The sequence below is a fragment of the Scyliorhinus torazame genome, chromosome 14 (assembly GCF_047496885.1).
Source record: "Scyliorhinus torazame isolate Kashiwa2021f chromosome 14, sScyTor2.1, whole genome shotgun sequence".
In the NCBI taxonomy this organism is placed as follows: domain Eukaryota; kingdom Metazoa; phylum Chordata; class Chondrichthyes; order Carcharhiniformes; family Scyliorhinidae; genus Scyliorhinus; species Scyliorhinus torazame.
In genome coordinates, this window is record NC_092720.1 from 162,218,875 (window position 1) to 162,234,890 (window position 16,016).

Below are 16,016 nucleotides of genomic sequence, written 5' to 3' on the forward strand. Positions count from 1 at the left end.
TTCACTTCCTGTAGGGACTCAAAACCAAGTCAGGAGATGGTGAGTGAAGGAGCAGAATTACATTGCACAATATCCACACGAATGTTCAGGCAGTCTGACTATCCTGTGGGCAATCAGGTGTGGAAATGGCCCTAATGCTGTGTGAGAAGATCCAGCTCAGAGACATATTTACTCGGTGCTTTGTGCTGAGCTGTTTGATTGGCTGTGTGTTGGATATTGAGTGTGTTTATTGGGAGTATTTCCTTTCTGATTTACAGGCTGACTTTTGTTGATGGGTCATTGCTGAATATGAGATGGTGAGGTGTAATTATCGAGGAGGGACAGGGACACATTTATTGAAATTTATTTTAATGACTTTAAAGATTTTACCTCGACCTTTGCTGAAAGCCTGGGCTTGGATATGCCCAGTGCTGTGTCTGAGCTGAATTTGAGATGTGCAGTCTGAGTGAGTGCAGAGTATCTAATTTCCCAGGATAAACCAGAACCCTTCAACCAGGTACACTGAAGCAATATTTTCCTTAGCTTCTAGCACTTCCTGCCCAGTATGTTTTCTTCAAATAATTTGGGAAAACAAGGGGAGAAATTTCAAAATCTCCATTGAATTATGTCAGCCCAACATGAGTTCATTGTGAATTGATAGTCAGCTTTATACTCTGCCCAACTGTCTCTTCCATTGTCCCTCACGGCGCTTGGGTAAATTGGGATTGGGTGAAGTCAAGAAAGTAGCCACACTGTCTGATTCTGGTCACTATCCAGTGACCCTGCTGGAAACTGAGGATGTGTGACATTCAAGTGAAAAAAAAGAAAAGACTTGTTGCTGTTCCCCCACACAGGGGAATAGCAGACTGACACTCACTTTGGAACAGTCTCTAACTGAGGAGTCAGACCCTTCAGCAATGGGGGAGAGAGAGTTGGAGGAAATCATGTTTCCCTTTCCTGTTTTACAGATGGATTGCACCATACTGCAGAGAATACAGAGGATAGACTCCACAGATAGATACTGACCATTTACGAAAGGACAAGTGAAAATTTGTGGAAAGACATCCTGTTCCTTCACAGCAGTGCTCAACACAGCTAAAGTTGGGCAGTGAAGCCACCATCTGGATGTCAGTTAGATATTGAGAGCTTTGACATATCATCAGATCTGAAACTGGTCAGTGGTGTGGAACCTTCCATCAGAACCAACCTCTCTGAAGGTTCAGCTGCGGGTGATCACTCAGAGTGAGGTTGGGAAGAAATAGGAGTGGGCCCCAAGTGTGGTGAGAGCTTCCATCATTCATTCAAGCCTCATTCCTACAAGTGGGAGGCCATTCAACTGTGCGGAGACTCCACAGGTTTACAAGGTCTTCCAGGGTGCATTTGTCATATCTACTGTTACCACAAGGACAGTCACATGGAAGGGAAACAATTCAGGTGTGATGTTTCTGACAACAGTTTTGTGAACTCTACGATGTTCCAGAGGCACCAGATGATTCACACAGGGGAAAAACCCTTTAAGTGTGATGTTTGTGAAAAGTCCTTCTCACGATCATCGGCTCTCCATCAGCATCAACACATTCACACAGGTGAGAAACCCTTCATGTGCAAAATGTGTGACAAATCATTCTCGGAATCATCGGACCTCCGTAAACACCAGCGTATTCACACAGGGGAGAAACCATTCACGTGCGAGGTGTGTGATAAATCATTCACACTGTCATCGCACCTCAGTAAACACAAGCGTCTTCACACAGGAGAGAAACCATTCAGATGTGATGTTTGTCAGATGACTTTCAGTGAAAATAACAACCTTGTATCACACCAGAGGATTCACACAGGGGAGAAACCCTTTACCTGCAAAATGTGTGACAGATCATTCTCGCAGTTATCAAACCTCCACAGACACCAACGTATTCACACAGGGGAGAAACCATTCGCATGTGAGGTGTGTGACAAATCATTCTCACAGTCATCGACTCTCCGTAAACACCAACGTGTTCATACAGAGGAGAAACCCTTCTGCTGTGATGTTTGTAAAATGACTTTCAAACGAAAAGACAACCTTCTATCTCACCAGAGGATTCACACAGAGGAAAATCCCTTCGCGTGTGAGGTGTGTAACAAATCTTTTTCAGAATCACCAACACTGTAAACACCAATGCATTCACGCAGGGGAGAAATCGTTCACATGTGAGATATGTGAAAAATTGTTCTTGAACTCATTGGTTTCTTGCGCACGCCAACATATTCACATATAGGATATGTGACAAATCATTCACTGAGTCACCTTTCCTCTGCACACAGCAATGCATTCACACAGGAGACAAACCATCAACATGTTTGATGTGGGGCACCGTTGACACGGTGGCACAGTGATTAGCACTACTGCCTCACAGCACCAGAGACCTGGATTCAATTCTGGTCTTGGGTTACTGTCTATATGGAATTCATCCATTCTCCCGTGTTTGCGTGGGCTTCCTCCATGCTCCCATAGTCCGAAGTTGTGCGGGTTTGGTGGATTGATCATGCTCATTTGCCCCTTGGCATCCAGTGATGTGCAGGTTAGGTTATGGGGTTCGGGTATGGAGAGGGAGTGGAAGTGCCGTGAAACACAATGGTATACGGCACTTGCGTTAGATAGGGTAGGCCTCAGTGGGGAACACGCGGCTGAGGCCTCACAGTGCCCCGTCTTATGCATTGAGGTGCTCCGCTCTCCAAAACTCCTCCATGTAGCAAGAAATCAGGACTCCATTTAAAAATGGCTGTGATCTCGAGCCCCTGAAACGATTCCCAACCCCCCCCCAATCATAAGCCCCAATGCACTATGGGATGCTCCCAACCACACAGGGCGCACCAGGTCCAATCGCCATCAGGCAAAAAAATTGCATCTTGACACCTTGCCAGTACCAACCTCACAGTGCCCCTGATAGCTGACCATATCAAGGTTCCCAAGTAGCACCAGCACTGCCAGGGTACCACCCATTCCAAAGGGCATGCATTTGGAAGCCTCCAATTTCCTGTGCGATCCCCAAGAGTGCTGTTCCGTCTGGTCCCCGTTTGTGGAGACCAGTACTGAGGAATTGAACTAAAGAAAAGAGCATTTTACTGGGATGACCAGTTAGAATAGTGCATTATGGACATTAATTTGGGTTGCAGGGAGTGAACAAAGAAATAGGCAAAGCATGGCGAGAGGGGGAGGGGTGGCTATAGGGACTGGTTCTTTGCACAAAGGATGCCACAAAGGATGCTGGGGGGCAGAGGCCCAGAGGAAGGAAAGGAATGTGTAATGAGCCTCTCTGAATCGGTGGCAGTTAGATTATGTGACCAGCTCAAGGAAAGGGCCTATCGAAATCTTGTATTCGTGTATGTGGAACTTGATACTGCATGAATATAAACTAAAGACCACATGTGTTGCCTCCCTTTGTCTCACTCGCTCTGGAAGTTTCAAGAGACATGGGTCTCCTGCCTTTATCAGAGGGAGTGCAAGCTATTTGAAATAAACTAAAGGAATTTCTAAATTCGAACTCAGCCTTTTGATTGAGACCAGACGGCACAGAAAGAACTAATTTCATCAGTACAAAACAGCCCTCACCCCAAGTCTCCGAGATAAAGTGATGGATCCCACGCCTCGGGTACCTCAGGAATCTGCACATTAAAGTGAGACTAGCTGTCTTGCTTTACTATGCAGATTTGCTAAAATGTGATCCCACCCACAATGGGTGGGATTACATCACAAGGTCTCGTGAGACCTAATGCGACCTCGCGAGCTGGCTAGATTTCAGGAGTCTTCTATTAGCCACGCTGCACCATGGCGAGCTGCTTTTCAGGAGCAGCATGAACGTAAAATCGCACCTCGAACTATGTTATGTTACAAATTTTGAAGTTTTGTAAAATGCAGTAGATGGCTCTGACTTTGACATAAGATTGATCTCTAATCAGACGTCCCCCTTGGTCCAGGCTGAAAGCCGTCTCCAGCATTTAGAAACCGTGTCACAAGATAGCACAGCAAAGTTTGGACCATGATTCAGTTAGCATTTTCGTTTCTTCCTTTAGGTAAAGCTGGCCCGTAACACCCAGGAGCGCTCTTTGACTGGAGAGCAGGTTCTGTACATCAAGGAGCTGACAGAACAGGAGGAGTTCACGAGGAAGCTGTTTGGCCTCTCCAACCCCACGATAACCAATGGTGGATCAGATATGGGGATGAGTGAAGGTTATGTCAGCAGCTGAGTGCTTAAACCATCAGGAGGAGAGTTAATTTATGTGACAAAAGATAATAATTGTGATTTTCTTCATCTGACAGATACACGGGTGTCCATGGACACATCAGATGGTGATGGAGGAGAGTTGGCAGCAGCGCCCGAGATTCCTGAAAGGGCTGATGAGGAAGGGACGGAGGTGAATACCTCACAGCAATGTGGCATGGCAGCTGAAGTGGAGGAGTGTCAGGAGTGTAAGGTGTCTGATTTGGAGGGTAGTGTTGGTGAGTTCAAGTTAAATATTGTGGCTTGTGTGAAGGAAGAAGTCTGTGATGATCTGGCTGATGTGGTGAAGGGAGGGCACTCAGGACCTTCCGGATGTGAGGAACCTGCGACTTTGGAAACAGAAGCTCCGCCTTCTCCACGAGTACACGGACAACATCAGGCCCATGGTGAAGAAAATGAAGATAATCTGAAAAATGTTGAGCGCTTGCATCAGGAACAGGTTCAAAGTACAGAGAGTTATCAGGCCACATCTAACTTGCTTCGCCAAACTTTGACTGAATTTAAGACGGATGTTAACCAGAATCTGCAAAAAAATACTGAGATTCTTCAGCATCTACAAAGAAATACTGAAATTCTTCAGCAGCAGAATGAGGTTCTAAGACAGCAGAATGAGATTCAAAACCAGCATCTACAAAGAACCAGTGAGATTCTTCAGCAAAAGAATGTGATTCTTTGTCAGCTTCTGCAAAGAAGTAATGAAACTTTGAATGAAATGAGGCAGATTCTGTCTCAGATTGTTGTGCCTGCACCTTCTAGCCACCAGCAGCCCAGTGCAGAGACATCTGCTGAATATGCCTCGTGTATAGGAGAGGTCACGTCACAAGGACAGGAGAGACACAACAGGTATTAGACTCCCTCCCTCCTACACTCCTTGACAACATTATCTCCACCTGATGGATATTTTAATATCTGCATTTTTGCCATGACAGTGAGCCGCTCCAAATGGGGGGCACGGTAGCACAGTGGTTAGCACAGTTGCTTCACAGCTCCAGGATCCCTGGTTCAGTTCCCACAATGGTTCACTGCCTGTGTGGAGTCTGCTCGTTCTCCCCATGTCTGTGTGGGTTTCCTACGGATGCTTTGGTTTCCTCCCACAGTTCAAAGATGTGCAGGTTAGGTGGATTGGCCATGCTAAATTGCCCTTGGTGTCCAAAAAGGTTACTGGGTCACATGGATAGGATGGAGGTGTCAGCTTAGGGAGGGTTCTCTTTCCAGGGACCGGTGCAAACTCGATGTGCCAAATAGACTCCTTCTACACTGTAGATTCTATGAAATGAGGACAATGGCGGGAGGTGACCAAACCCTTGAGACCTGTCCCCCCGATGATAGCATCTCTGATTTTTGTGGGACCAGGAATGGGCCGGGTTGGGATTTCACAGAGGCAACTGTGCACAGAAATTTCAGATATATATCATATTATATGTAGCTTGGGCAATAATGGCTAAAAGCCTGGGATAGATAGTTTATGTTTCTGCTGCTGCAATGTTTTTTCAAAAATCCTGGTTTGAAAGTCAGCCAAACTTTGTGGCTCCGAAAGGGCAAGAAAAATGCCATAAATGTAAAGTTATAATTAATTCCAACCACGTATATTGTTTACTGAAATAGGGCTAGTTTATAGAACAAAGGTTCCCTGGGGAGTAGGTAATTATAGACATTGTATTTTGCCTTAGTACGATGACCATATATCAGTTCATGGGATCGAGATGATGTCGTTAATGGGATGAGCCAGGGGCTGAAGCAGTCAGGTGCTGGGTTCAGGTTTGATTCGCCTGTGAACAGGACAGTAGCTTTTTTGAAATTAATTTATGGGACGTGGGCCTCACTGGCTGGGCAGCATTTAATTTCCCTTGAAGGAGCAGTCATAAGTCAACCACATTATTGAGGATCTAGAGTCACACGTAAGCCAGTCCAGGTAAGGGCGGCAAATTGCATTCCTCAAAGGAAGTAGAGGGTTTTTTAACAAGAATCAACAATGGTTTCATAGTCTTCATTCAATGTTTATTCCAGATTTGTATTGAATTTAAATTTTGCCACCTGCAGTGGCGGGATTAGATCCTGGGACACCACCCCCCACTCTTCCCGATCATTACTCTGCGTCTTTGGATTACTAGTCCAGGGAGAATATCACTATGCCACCATCTCCCGAATTTCGCCAAATGCAGGGAAGGCAAACAGTAGTTTCACACAGGCAAGACTCTGCAGGCTGTTCCCTGAAAGATCTCTCTCTCTCAAAGCAGTTTCTCCAAGACATCTCTGTACAGAAAGTGTTCCTGTGTCTGCTGACTGTATCTTAAAGTGGGTTTTGACCTGAGATGGGTTTATTGGTTGGCGATTAAAAGATAGCAGTAAGGGGTTAGAGTTTCATATTTTTGTTAAGCATTGGTTGACTGGAAATTGTAAGCTTTTTTACGATTCAGTTAGTTTAACATTGTGTTAATGATAGAGTTTGTTTTAAAACACCAGGGTCGGAGAATGGCCGTTGGCCGCCGTGAATCCCGCATCCGCCGAAGTCTCCGGTACCAGAGATTGGGCGGGGGCGGGAATCGGGCCGCGCCGGTTGGCGGGACCCCCCGCTCAATTCTCCGGCCCGGATGGGCCGAAGTCGCGCCCAGAAATTGCCTGTCCCGCCGGCGTAAATCAAAGCTGGTATTTACCGGTGGGACCAGGCAGCGTGGACGGGCTCCGGGGTCCTGGGGGGGGCGCGGGGCGATCTGACCCCGGGGGGTGCCCCCACGGTGGCCTGGCCCGCGATCGGGGCCCACCGATCCGCGGGCGGGCCTGTGCCGTGGGGGCACTCTTTCCCTTCCGCCTCCACCACGGCCTCCACCATGGCGGAGGCAGAAGAGACTCTCCCCACTGCGCATGCGCGGGAAACTGTCGGCGGCCGCTGACGCTCCCGCACATGCGCCGCATTTCCGCGCCAGCTGGCGGGGCACCAAACGCCATTTCCGCCAGCTGGCGGGGCAACAAACGCCATTTCCGCCAGCTGGCGGGGCGGAAATCCCTCCCGGGGATTTCCCGTGAAAGGTGCGGAGCATTCCGCACCTTTGGGCCGGCGCGATGCCTGTCTGATTGGCGCCGCTTTTGGCGCCAGTCGGCGGACATCGCGCCGTTGGGGGAGAATTTTGCCCCATATCCCTATTTGTACATGGAATACTTCAGGGGGGATGTATCCTTTCCTCACAGTCTTACAAATTAAAAATAAATTATTGGGATTTCTGCCCGGTTTCCCAGCAACTGTTGGGGTCTGGTCTGGGATCGTAATATCAGCAGCCTTTTAAGGTCTCCATTGGTAACACCTGCCCTTTTACCTCTTCCACGCTTAACATCCCAGGCCCAAAACACTCATTCCAGGTGAAGCAGCGTTTCACTTGCATCTCTTTCAATCTGGTCTATTGCATTTGCTGCTCCCAATGTGGTCTCTATATCGGAGAGACCAAATACAAACTGGGTGATCGCTTTGTTGATCACCTTTGGTCTGTGCGCATTCAGGACCCTGACCTTCCCGTGGCTTGCCATTTTAACAAAAGACCCTGCTCCCATGCCCACATGTCTGTCCTTGGCCTACTGCAATGTTCCATTGAAGCTCAATGCAAACCCGAGGAACAACATCTCATCTTCCGGTTAGGCACACTACAGACAGTCTTCCGTCTCAACATCAAAATTCAACAACTTCAGATGATTAGCTCTACCCCACCTCGACCCATTTGTTTTCATCCCATTTCATTTTAACTGTCTTTTACCATTTCTTTCTCTCTTGCCCTTCTTTATATATATTTAACCCCTCCTCCATCTTACCACCTTTCCTTACCCTTTCTCCCCTTTGCTTCCCCCCACATCTACATCTGTCACAGTTTACCCTCTGTTGTTTGGCCTTTCACATCTTTTGTTCTCTCTGGTGACTTCCATTAGCATTCTTTCCCCACGGTTACTATGGCACCCCGTTTCCCTGGGTTTTTGTGGCTATGACTCGTCTTTCATTCTCACTCCACAGTATAAATATTTCCTACTTCCTCTGTATTATAGCTTTGACAAAGGGTCATCTGGACTCAACGTTAGCTCTTTTTTCTCCCTACAGATGCTGCCAAACCTGCTGAGATTTTCCAGCATTTTCTCTTTGGAAGGAGAATCTGTATACCTGTGAGGTATGTAGCAAAGCCTCACAGTCGTCGAACATCTTGGCCCATCAGCCAATCCACACAGGAAAAAAGCCTTTCAAAAGTGATGTTTGCAAGAAAGCTTTTGTGACATCGACAAGGCTCCTGACACACAGAGGGTTCACATTGGGAAGAAACCCTTTCGGTGTGACTATTGTTTTTCATCCAATCTTCTAGACTCCTGAGGCACAGGACGATACACACAGGGGAGAAATCCATTCAAGTGTGAGAAATCATTCTCACTCATCCAACTTTGGCATACACCAACATGTTCAGTTGGGGAGAAAACAATCACGTGCAAAATGTGTGACAAATCATTCTTATGGTCATCAGCCTTCTATGAACATCAATGACTTTGCATAGGAGAAACTTTCACATGTGAGGTGTGCAATAAAGTCTTTGCACAATTATCAGCGCTGTTAAATCACCGGCACGTTCACACAGTGGAGCAGCCACTGAAATGTGAGGTGTGTGACTGAGACATCACAAAGTGAATAACGCTCATGAAACACTGACACATCCACACTGAGGAGAATGTGTTCCAGTGTGAGGTGTGTCAAAGTTTTCACAAGATCCAGTTTTTCCTAATGCACCAGACAGTTCACACAAGGGAGACAGCATTCAATTGTGGGATGTGTGAGTGAGCCCTCAGTGACACTTGTGCAACACTGACTCATTCACACTGGAGAGAAGCCGGGTTTGATTCCTGGCTTGAGTCGCTGTCTGTACAGACTGCAATTTCCCCCGTGTCTGTATGGGTTTCCTCTGGGCTCTCCAGTTTCCTCCCACAAGTCCCGAACACAAGTTTCCTCCCACAAGTCCCGAAAGATACGCTTGTCAGGTAAATTGGGCATTCTGAATTCTCCCTCAGTGTACCCGAACAGGCACCGGAGTGTGGTGATCAGGGGATTTTCACAGTAACTTCATTGCAGTGTTAAGTAAGCCTACTTGTGACACTAATAAAAATTACTCTTATTATTCCTTCAAGTTCATATCCCAGTGTTTTTAAAATGTGTTGATGGGTTCTCCCTCTATAACCCTTTCAGATAGTGAATTCCAGACTCTCACCACCCTCTGGGTGAAAAAAATACTTCTTTCATCAATTACTTTATATCTCTGCTCCCTGGTTATTTACTTCTCTGATCAGGGAAATAAGATTGAAACAATCCCATCAACTGCCTCTGCCATTTACCCCCATCCACTAGTTCACCGGGACAAACTTCAATTAATGCTCTACCCCTGCCTGAGCTCTGATCTCACATCTTTCTCCAGTTCTCTCCAATCTCCCCTCATGTCCTCTCTGAGCTCATCTTGTCCATGAGACCCACCTCCTGTTCCCTCCACCATATTCTCATTAAACTGATTACCCAACTTCCCCTCCTGGTTTCCACTGTTTTTTCGATATTGTCCATGGTTCTCTCTATTCAGATGTTTTTGCTCTCTTTTAAATCTGCTGTTATTACCCCTCTGCTAAAAAATATAAACCCTTGCCCCTCTGCCCTTGCAAACTACCATCCTATCTCCACCTTCATTTCTTCTCCAAAGTCTTTGAACGTGTTGTCACCTCCCAATCCTGGAAAAGGACATGGAGTCAGGGACAAAGCAAGGTGTTCGGAAAGGGGAGAGGTTCTGATGTGAGGTGAGGAGGAAGAGGCCGGCAGGGAAATCTGGCGAGAGTTGAAGGATTGCAGCCCAAGTCATTCCATCAGTAACAGGGTCAGTCATTTCTTCTGCCTGTTCACTGCTCATCTCTCTTGTTCATGATCTAATTCCACCACGGGATGATATCCCTGCCTTGAATGCTGTGGGCCTTCCTCTTATGTCTGCTGTCAAACACATCCGAGGCTACACATCCCACACTGATGTTGTCAGTTTGAAAGCCTCGGATGAAGAATGCTATTCCCACACTAGAAATTTCTGTAAATGTTTACCAGGTGGAAGTGAGACAGCAGGTGCAAAGGGTGGTGGGAGTCTGGAACTCACTGATTGAAAGGATGGTAGAGTCAAAGGCATTCATAACATTTAAGAAGTATTTAGATATACACTTGCGATGCCGAGGCAGCCAAGTGCTGCAAAATGGGATTTGAAGTGGACAATTTAGGCATTTATAGATACTAGATAGTATACTGCAACCATTTTAAAATATACAGTTCCACCATTTTACTGAGGAAGCTGAATTCTTCAATTCAAAGTATCTCTGTCAAGTGTAACACATATTACAAGGACACAATGTATCTTTGAGAGGCCAGTTTTCAGGCAGAGAAGCTGCATATGTTACAGTTCAAGGTCTATTCTGCAACGTGTAACAAGGTACCATTGTGATGGCCCACTATATCTGATGATAGCAATAAGGAGAAAGAAATGAGTGATGGCTACACTCCAGATAGCAGACTACCAATATCACTAATTTCGGGACAACATACGTGCCTTTGTAATGATTGGATATTTTAATTAAGCATGCGGACCTTTAATATGGTTGGATAATTATTTTTATAAACTGCATTATGTAACCTTAATCGATAGTCATGATTGTGTAACAAATGATTGGTACATGCTAATGTCTTGTAATCGAATCTTGAGGGAAACTGCCTGTATTTTCATCAAATCAGGGTTTTTGTATAGTCCTAATCATAATGTCGAAAGTCCTCGCTTTCGGAAAGCCCGTAAATAAAGATTAGTTTTTAACTTAGTCTGGTCTCCCATGAGAGTGAGGGTGAAGTACACAACAGTTGAATAGCTGCATAATGTTTCTCAATAGGATTAAAATAGATAGCCGTTTCTGCCGGCGTAGATGCAATGGGCCTAAGATCGTTTTCTGTGCTGCAGACCTTCTTGACTAATAAGTGAGGTTTTATTCAGATGGGACAATAACAAGTTTAAATCCCCACTTGAGCTGCTGCTCAAAGTCGCCTCCGTGTCCCGGTCAGTTTCCCAAACTTCAGGAAACTCCTGTTACTGCAGAAATATTTGGATTGTCTGTGAGAGACGTCAATCAGAGAGCCCACCCACTCTGCCCATTCTCTCCTCTTCCTCTACCACAGCTGCTTCACTTCCTGTAGGGACTCCAAACCAAGGCAGGAGATGGTGAGTGAAGGAGCAGAATTTAGAAGAATCACATTGCACAATATCCACACTAATGTTCAGGCAGTCTGACTATCCTGTGGGCAATCAGGTGCTTTGTGCTGGATATTGATTTTCTGATTTACAGTCTGAATTTTGTTGATTGGTCATTAGTGTATATGAGAAGGTGAGGTGTAATTATCTGGAAGGGGCAGAGACATATTTATTAAAATGTCTTCTAATGTCTAAAAATTTTACGTGAAAGCCTCGTCCTCTCCCAAAAGCTTGGGCTTGGGTTTAATAGTTTTGCCCAGTGCTGTGTTTGAGAGATGAATTTGGGATGTGCCGTCTGAGGGAATGTACAAAGAAGTGCCCGGTGTAGTGAGAGAACTGGTGCGGTAAAACGGTAACAGTTTCCAAGTGTCTGCTGTACTGAGTGAACTGGAACGGGGAGGTATCTGTCTCCGAGTGCGAAAAACAATATTACTCATCAGATTACAAACATAACATCAGGCACGACAGATCAAAATTTAGACTGGGGATTCAAATAACCATTCACTGAACTTCTGGCAAATAAATTAAAAAATAATTTTAAATTAGTGCAAGTCCCTAATGTTTCTGTTCTGGGGAGAGAAAGAGAGTTACACCAAGTGGATTTAATGAACAGTGACCAAGAAAGAGAGAGGGGTGCGGTTACCCCGTGGGTTTTAATGAGCTGTGAGAGGCAGAGTTGAAGGTTACCCCAAGACGGTTTCATGACCTATGATGGGAGAGGGGTTACCCTGAGGGGATTTAATGAGCTGAGACAGGCAGGGCTGAGGATTATTTTGTTCCTCCCTGTTGGTGGAAGTCTCCAAGATTCCTTTTTCCTCACACTAGTATTTGAAGTTTTGTTCAGAGTATGAACGTTTTAAGTTGTGAATACACGTGTGTGTGTGTGGGGGCAGTAACAAATTTGTGTGAGCTTTGATGCATTTTCTTTCTTAAATTGTCATTAGTGTGTGGAGTTTCAGCACTTTGAGTGACAGGCCTCACAGTGAGGATTGTGAGTTGGATTAAAGAATCCCATCAGGCCGATTGTTATTGGCTAAATTTCCCATCATGCCAGAGGGACCTCTCATACTACATTTGTCTATTCCAAAGGTTTTAATGTATGATTTAATATCAATCTTAATATAAACCATTTCATCTATCCACTTTAATGATTGTTCATTAAGTTTACTACTCAGATCCCCCTCCCCCCCCCCCCCCCCCCCCCCCGCCTTCCAAAGCAGGTCCCCTCACCACAAATCCTGCCCCATTCCCCCTCACCAGTAGATGACCCATAAAGTATACCACCCCTGGGCCTGGAAACTTGTCAATATTTCCTTTATCTGGAGGCTGCTTTCTTACTCAGTGTCAATAATATATCCAATAGACACAGGACAAGTATCCAAACTGTCAGGATGCTTTTCACCTTCCCTGTTTGTCATGCTGCTTGAAGTCAATTTTTTAGTTTACATATTCTGAGCCTTTCTAAACAATTACTTTTTAAAAAAATATTTTTATTGGCATTTGGAATTAGAAAAACAGAGTTTTGCATGCAAATAACAATACAAGAACAACAAAGAAAAGTACAGCACAAAAACAGGCCCTTCGACCCTCCAAGCCTGTGCCGACCATGCTCCCCGTCTAACCTAAAATCTACTACACTTCCTGGGTCCGTATCCCTCTATTCCCATCCACAGTGCTGGGAGAGGTGAGTGCACAAAAGGTGTGGCAGGAGTGCCTTTAGTCACGGAGTGCTGATTGGAACAGAGTGCATCTGAGTTTAGGTGAGTGACTGAGTGCTGATTGGAACAGAGTGCATCTGAGTTTAGGTGAGTGACTGAGTGCTGATTGGAACAGAGTGCATCTGAGTTTAGGTGAGTGACTGAGTGCTGATTGGAACAGAGTGCATCTGAGTTTAGGTGAGTGACTGAGTGCTGATTGGAACAGAGTGCATCTGAGTTTAGGTGAGTGACTGAGTTCGGGTGAGTGGCGAGAGAGGGCTGTGTTTTTGTTGGTGTTCGGGTTTATCCTTGAGGTTCTATAAATAATTTTTTTTTTTTAAATAATATTTAAATTAATTAACTAGTTGAATATGGCTGGACAGGTGATGTGCTGTTGCTGTATGATGATGGAACTGGTGGATCCCATTGAGACCGTCAGTGACCACATCTGCAGCAAGTGTTGGCTGCTCGAGGAACTTAGGCTCAGAATTGATGAGCTGGAGACCGAGCTGCACACACTGCGGCACATCAGGGAGGGGGAACATTACCTGGACGCTTTGTTTCAGGAGGCAGTCACACCCGGTAGAATAAGTACCGTTAATTCGGACTGTGGTCAGGGACAGAGTGGTGTGACTGCAAGGGAGGCAAGTAGGGGGATCCTGAATTTAGGAGTTGATGAGCCTCAGCCCTTGACCTTGTCCAACAGGTATAAGGTACTTGCTCCCTGTGTGGATGAGGAAGAGGGCTGTAGGGAGGATGCGATGACTGACCACTGCACCGTGGTACAGGAAGCCATTCAAGAGGGGGGAGCAAAAAGACAAGTGGTAGTTGTAGGGGATTCTATAATTAGGGGGATTGATGGCATCCTTTGTAAGCCAGATCGAGAGTCCCGCATGGTATGTTGCCTGCCCGGTGTCAGGGTGACGGACATCTCTGATCGACTTGAAAGGATTTTGGAGAGGGAGGGGGAGGATCCAGTTGTTGTGGTCCAGTTTGGGACGAACAACATAGGTAAGACTAGGAAAGAGGACCTGTTTGGGGATTATCAAACACTAGGGACTAAATTAAAGAACAGGTCCTCCAGGGTTATAACCTCTGGATTACTACCTGAGCCACATGCCAATTGGCATAGGGTTGAGAAAATTAGAGAAGTTAACACGTGGCTAAAGAACATAAGAACTAGGAGCAGGAGTAGGCCATCTGGCCCCTCGAGCCTGCTCCACCATTCAATGAGATCATGGCTGATCTTTTGTGGACTCAGCTCCACTTTCCAACCCGAACACCATAACCCTTAATCCCTTTATTCTTCAAAAAACTATCTATCTTTATCTTAAAAACATTTAATGAAGGAGCCTCTACTGCTTCACTGGGCAAGGAATTCCATAGATTCACAACTCTTTGGGTGAAGAAGTTCCTCCTAAACTCAGTCCTAAATCTACTTCCCCTTATTTTGAGGCTGTGCCCCCTAGTTCTGCTTTCACCTGCCAGTGGAAACAACCTGCCCGCATCTATCCTATCTATTCCCTTCATAATCTTATATGTTTCTATAAGATCCCCCCTCATCCTTCTAAATTCCAACGAGTACAGTCCCAGTCTACTCAACCTGGGATTAACCTAGTGAATCTCCTCTGCACACCCTCCAGTGCCAGTACGTCCTTTCTCAAGTAAAGAGACCAAAACTGAACACAATACTCCAGGTATGGCCTCACTAACACCTTATACAATTGCAGCAGAACCTCCCTAGTCTTAAACTCCATCCCTCTAGCAATGAAGGACAAAATTCCATTTGACTTCTTAATCACCTGTTGCGCCTGAAAACCAACTTTCTGCGACTCATGCACTAGCACACCCAGGTCTCTCTGCACAGCAGCATGTTTTAATATTTTTTCATTTAAATAATAATCCCTTTTGCTGTTATTCCTACCAAAATGGATAACCTCACATTTGTCAACATTGTATTCGATCTGCCAGACCCTAGCCCATTCACTTAGCCTATCCAAATCCCTCTGCAGACTTCCAGTATCCTCTGCACTTTTTGCTTTACCACTTATCTTAGTGTCGTCTGCAAACTTGGACACATTGCCCTTGGTCCCCAACTCCAAATCATCTATGTAAATTGTGAACAGTTGTGGGCCCAACACTGATCCCTGAGGGACACCACTAGCTACTGATTGCCAACCAGAGAAACACCCATTAATCCCCACTCTTTGCTTTCTATTAATTAACTAATCCTCTATCCATGCTACTACTTTCCCCTTAATGCCATGCATCTTTATCTTCTGCAACAACCTTTTGTGTGGCACCTTGTCAAAGGCTTTCTGGAAATAGGTTGGTCACAAGGACTTTATACTAGCAAGTTGGGGGGAAGGGAAATGTAAAGCTATGGACAGTATAATGGTTAATGGAGATCAAGGCAGCAGGTTACATGACAGGTTATTATGTAGAGGCATGGGTTCAAAGACAAGGAAAATTAGGAGAAAGGGTAAGAGGAAAACTAAATTGTGAAAAGTTACTGATCAAGGTGTTAGGATTCATAACAAAGACATAAAAAACAGCATAAGTGTACTTTACCTGAATGCTCGTAGTATACAAAATAAGGTAAATGAGTTGATGGCGCAAATCATCATGAAAGACTATTATTTAGTGGCCATTACTGAAACATGGTTAAAAGATGGTCACGACTGGGAGTTAAATAGCCAAGGGTATCAGACTATACGAAAGGATAGAATGGACAGTAAGGGCGGTGGTGTAGCTTTGTTGTTTAAGGATGGCATCCGGGCAATAGTAAGGGATGATGTTGGTGCTAT

At 45.4% G+C, this 16,016-nt stretch overlaps 2 protein-coding genes across 3 annotated transcripts in view; both read left to right on the forward strand.

Annotated features, from left to right (window-relative positions):
* The window catches only part of LOC140390130 (uncharacterized), a 21,895-nt gene continuing 5,879 nt past the window's right edge, over nt 1–16,016 (forward strand). The window contains exons 1-5 of one of the 2 annotated variants that reach the window (XM_072475058.1): nt 1–39; nt 948–2,092; nt 4,033–4,189; nt 4,280–5,084; nt 8,320–11,087. In XM_072475058.1, coding sequence (XP_072331159.1) covers nt 1,394–2,092; nt 4,033–4,189; nt 4,280–5,084; nt 8,320–8,338 — 1,680 coding nt within the window. In that variant the 5' untranslated portion in view covers nt 1–39; nt 948–1,393 and the 3' untranslated portion in view covers nt 8,339–11,087. Of the gene's footprint in view, nt 40–947; nt 2,093–4,032; nt 4,190–4,279; nt 5,085–8,319; nt 11,088–16,016 lie in introns of those variants that run through there. The other variant, XM_072475059.1, reaches the window with a different exon arrangement.
* Nucleotides 11,224–16,016, forward strand: part of LOC140390131 (uncharacterized) — a 19,506-nt gene continuing 14,713 nt past the window's right edge. Inside the window, exon 1 of the mRNA XM_072475060.1 lies at nt 11,224–11,482. The gene's annotated coding sequence lies outside the window, so the exon portion shown is untranslated. The remainder of the gene's footprint in view (nt 11,483–16,016) is intronic.